This window comes from Lathyrus oleraceus, chromosome 2 (assembly GCF_024323335.1).
Source record: "Lathyrus oleraceus cultivar Zhongwan6 chromosome 2, CAAS_Psat_ZW6_1.0, whole genome shotgun sequence".
NCBI classification, from domain to species: Eukaryota; Viridiplantae; Streptophyta; class Magnoliopsida; order Fabales; family Fabaceae; genus Lathyrus; species Lathyrus oleraceus.
Genome location: NC_066580.1, coordinates 441685353 through 441689502, shown reverse-complemented (window position 1 = coordinate 441689502; position 4150 = coordinate 441685353). Strand labels below are relative to the sequence as shown.

At 44.7% G+C, this 4150-nt stretch overlaps 1 protein-coding gene across 1 annotated transcript; it reads right to left on the bottom strand.

Moving 5' to 3' along the window:
• Positions 1 to 390: 390 nt before the first annotated feature.
• Positions 391 to 2399, bottom strand: LOC127123622 (uncharacterized). The gene is made up of 2 exons (XM_051053823.1): positions 2241 to 2399; positions 391 to 1992 (listed from the first exon to the last, which is right to left on the bottom strand). Exons 1-2 carry the CDS (start codon positions 2397 to 2399, stop codon positions 391 to 393), a joined length of 1761 nt encoding a protein of 586 aa, XP_050909780.1.
• Between the last annotated feature and the right edge of the window lie 1751 nt (positions 2400 to 4150).

The following is a 4150-nucleotide window of genomic DNA, read 5'->3' as shown; positions in this document are numbered from 1 at the left end:
TTTATTCACATAATACTTTTAAACACAAAGGCCTTTACAAGCTATCCTCTTGTCTCGGGCGGGGACAAGGGATTGAGAAAACAAAATGCATTACATTTTTTCCGAGTACACTATGGGAATCACGGAAGTCGTCCAGTTGCGGAGCTTGAACCCTGGAGGACATCTGCGTATGAGGCTAGGAGTCTCCGGCTTGCTGCCACTAGATTCCCCAATTACTGCCATAATGTGATGATTTTGAAAGTCGGCGCTGTTGAACTTAACTGGGTTGAACTACTTCTTTTTTGGGCTTGCTTTGCATACTTATGGGCGGTAACCGATACCAAATCTGTCACGCTTTTCTGCCACGTCAACCACTTTACCCCAACCAGGAAGTGGGCCTTTCTCCAACGTCTATTTGGCGCTTCTGACTGAAGATAGAATGGTAGCGGATGATTGGTCATGGTTGGCGGTAGCAGAATTGACTTCTTCAAATTCTAAACAGTGGAGTGGAATCTCAACAATCCCTTCATCTGTCTCAACATATCTGAATGACGAGAGTTCTCTAATCAACAGGTCTTCTTCACCATACACAATTACCAATTTATCATCAATCAAGAACTTCAACCTTTGGTGCAGCATAGAGGTGACTGCCCCAGCAGCATGAATCCACGGCCTATCTAACAGACAACTGTAAGCTAGGTTGATGTCCATGACTTGGAAGGTAATGTTGAATTGGTGAGGTCTAAGACAGATGGGAAGATCCACTTCCCAAATAACCTGTCTTTGGGAACCGTCAAAAGCTCGGACAATGAATGCATTGGTCCTCATCTCGGGCCTTTTAAATTGTAATTGGCTTAATGTAGCTTTCGGCAGTACATTAAGCGAAGAACTAGTGTCAACTAGGACTCGAGATAGAAGAGAGTTTGTGCACATGACTGAAATGTGTAGTGCTTTATTATGGGCGTTTCCCTCAGGAGGTAGTTTTGTTTCATTAAATCGTAAATACCTACTGGCAGTGATATTCGCAACCACATTGTCAAATTGATTGACCGTGATATCTTGCAGCATATGAGCGGTATTCAGAACTTTCACCAATGCTTTATGCTGAGCCTCAGAACTCAACAGCAGAGACAAAATGGAGATTTTGGGAGGAGTCTGGTTCAACTGGTCGACGATCTTGAAGTCACTCTTCTTGATCAATTTGAGGAATTCCTGACTTTCCTCAAAAGTGATGCTCTTCTTGTGATCTTCAACTTGCTCATTCTCAACCATCGGCCCTTTACCTTTAGACACTTTAGATTCTACCGCTTTGTTGGCAATAATATTCATCGGCACTAGAACAATCGTCATGTTTGGAGTGACAGGTATAGTTGCCCCTGCCTGCGGAGTAGGAGTAGGAATGACATTCTCTTTGGGCGGGATAACTGTGGGTGATGGAGACACCCTAGGAGTGTATTTTGGAGCGAATACACGGCCACTGCGGGTCATGCCTCCCGTTCCATCTATGTTGACGATTTTAGTGTCAGGAATACGAATTTCTTTTCCACCCAGATATGCAGTTGTCTCATAATTCCAAGGCACTGCCTTGATATTCTGATATGGAAACAGACTAGAAATACATAAATGAATTGGCTGAATCCTCTTGGGAGGATCTTCGACCTTCTTTTTCCTATACACAATAGTTATTGGTTCGATTACTGCAACTTTCTCTACTGCCTTGGACCTCGAGAACTGTATCAACCCTTTATCCATCAGCTCCTGCACACAACCCCTTAACTCGTCGCAATTGTCTGGATCACCTTCACATACTGCGCAATCATCATTTATACCTGCTAGAAACCCAAACTGTTCAAGCCTCTTCAACACCAATGACAGCGGAGTCTTTACATCGTCGGCCCTTAGTACAAATTCTTCTGTTTCCTCTTTGATCACGACGTTGACTGCTGAACTGTCATGATTTGGCAGAGGATTTGTTTTCACATTGGGGTTTTCCTCGGAGAATGACAGAATCTCCTAATTAATCAAGTCTTGGACCTTGTATTTGAGGGCCCAACAGTCTTCTATGGAGTGCCCTATATACCCGGCGTGGTAAGCGCCCAAGGCATTAGGATCATGCTTATAACGAAAAGGAGGAGTGGCTGCAGGGATTTATTTTGGTACAATATCCCCTACGTGAATCAAATATGGCACCAGTTCAGCATACGACACCAGAATTTTATCAACCTGAGGACGACTACCAAAATTGTTCCTGTTATTCTGACCTTGACCTTGTCCTTTGTTGCATGGTTGTATTGTTGATTCTGATTTTTCTGAGCAGGTGTTGGTTGTTTATTACTTTTCTGCGGTTGATACTGACATGGCGGTTGTTGATATTGAGTAGCAGTGACATACAAATATGGATAGTACGACATAGGGGCCATCGGAAACCGATATTGGGGATGGACACTTGTCGTCACAACATTTGCCTCCCCCTCCTTTTTTACGAAGCCCCTATGCGACCTCTTATTCATTGCTTGCAGAGCGGTGGTATCTGTGATCTTCTCTTATTCCAGCCCATTCTCTACACGTTCACCGATAGTTACCATATCTGCCAAGTTTGTAGACGAACTCTCAATCATCTTCTCATAATACAACCCTTAAAGCGTACCCATCAAGATGTCAACAAGCTCATTATCTGACAAAACTGGTTTGACCCTGGATGCCATCTCGTTCCAACACTGAGCATACTATTTAAAGGTCTCATTGGATTTCTACGCTTGATTCTGTAACTGCAGCCTTGTCGGAGCCATATCAAGATTATACTTGTATTGTTTCAGAAATGCCTCAGATAGATCTCTCCAGGACCTGATCTTGGTGCGTTCCAAACCCATGTACCAGTCTAGAGAAGCTTCAGACAGACTGTCTTGGAAGCAATGGATCAAAAAGTCATCATTGTCAATGTACAACACCATCTTTCTACAATACATTGTGATGTGACTATGAGGACAATTTAGACCTTTGTACTTCGGTAGGTCTGGCACCTTGAATTTTTGTGGAAGCACCACGTTCGGAACTAGGCAAAGATCTCGGGCATCAATACCAAAGGCTGAGAAACCCTCAATAGCCCTTATTTTGTCATCTAACAGCTGATAATCTATCGGTCGGATCAGATCAATAGCAGGGAGAGCGACCTGACTAGCTGGTCGAGAGGTTTATGGAGTTATTGCCTGAATAGGCACATTCGAAGGAGCAAACAACATATGCGGTGGGTAGGAGAAACCAGGAGGTACTGTTTGAGCAACATGCACCATGTGAGGATATTGTCCTCCAGCCTGAGCATTAGGGGCCTGAGGTGCCCCGATCTTCACATGCTGGAGTGCATGATTGGTAGGTGCATAAGTCAGAATAGGCATGGAAGTTGCCCCAAGGTAACTGAACAGAGCAACTTGATTCATGTTCACAGGTTGAACAGCCTGAGCAAGAACCTGAAAGTGGAGGCGCGGGCCTCGGTATTCGTCTTCAACATCAGGAGTTTCAATGGGAACCTGACCTTGATTGTCCTCAGGGTTGGCAGCATCAATTGGAGGAGTCTGGACAGTGGACACACCCCATGGGAAAATGGTGTTTCTAGCAGCAGTAGGGGCAACGAGAGTCGGATGAGGGAAGAAAGCACCCCCATTGGCAAAATGAGCAGCAAAGTTCTGGGGCATTCCCCAGGGGTAGGCAGCAGCAAGCCTACTTAAATCAACAGGGGCCAACTGACGGTTCCCAGTAGTTGGTACTACAATCTCTGCCGGAGTTTCGACGGTAGCACCAGTAGCAATAGTAGGATTGGTCACCCCAGCAACATGGGTGACGTTGACATCTGTAGGGTTAGCAGAGGTAAAAGTCCTCTGAGTCTGGAGGAGCTCCAAGATGGTCTCCATGTTTCCTTGAAAAAGGTATATTCTGCCCTGGACTTGGGCGGGAGATTCGCGGACAACAGCGTTGTCAGATTCGAAATCAGCCATTATCCTTGATTTGTTTGCACGGGTGAAATAGTGATGACGAGTCGTCGTTTTTGCTGTGGAAAGATGGCGATGGTAAGCATTTTGTTTTCTGGTTAGCCATGTGCAATGAATGTATGAATGTAATAAATGCATGTTAGCAAATAAGAAAAAAATATTTCTAGGGTGCCAGTGTGTCAGTGTGC

Excerpts from the sequence above, each read along its gene's own strand:
- LOC127123622 (XM_051053823.1), bottom strand. The coding sequence starts at position 2,399 with ATGGCCCCTATGTCGTACTATCCATATTTGTATGTCACTGCTACTCAA. Across the intron at positions 1,993-2,240 it reads CAACAAAGGACAAGGTCAAG|GAGATTCTGTCATTCTCCGA; the intron begins GTCAGAATAACA and ends TTGATTAATTAG.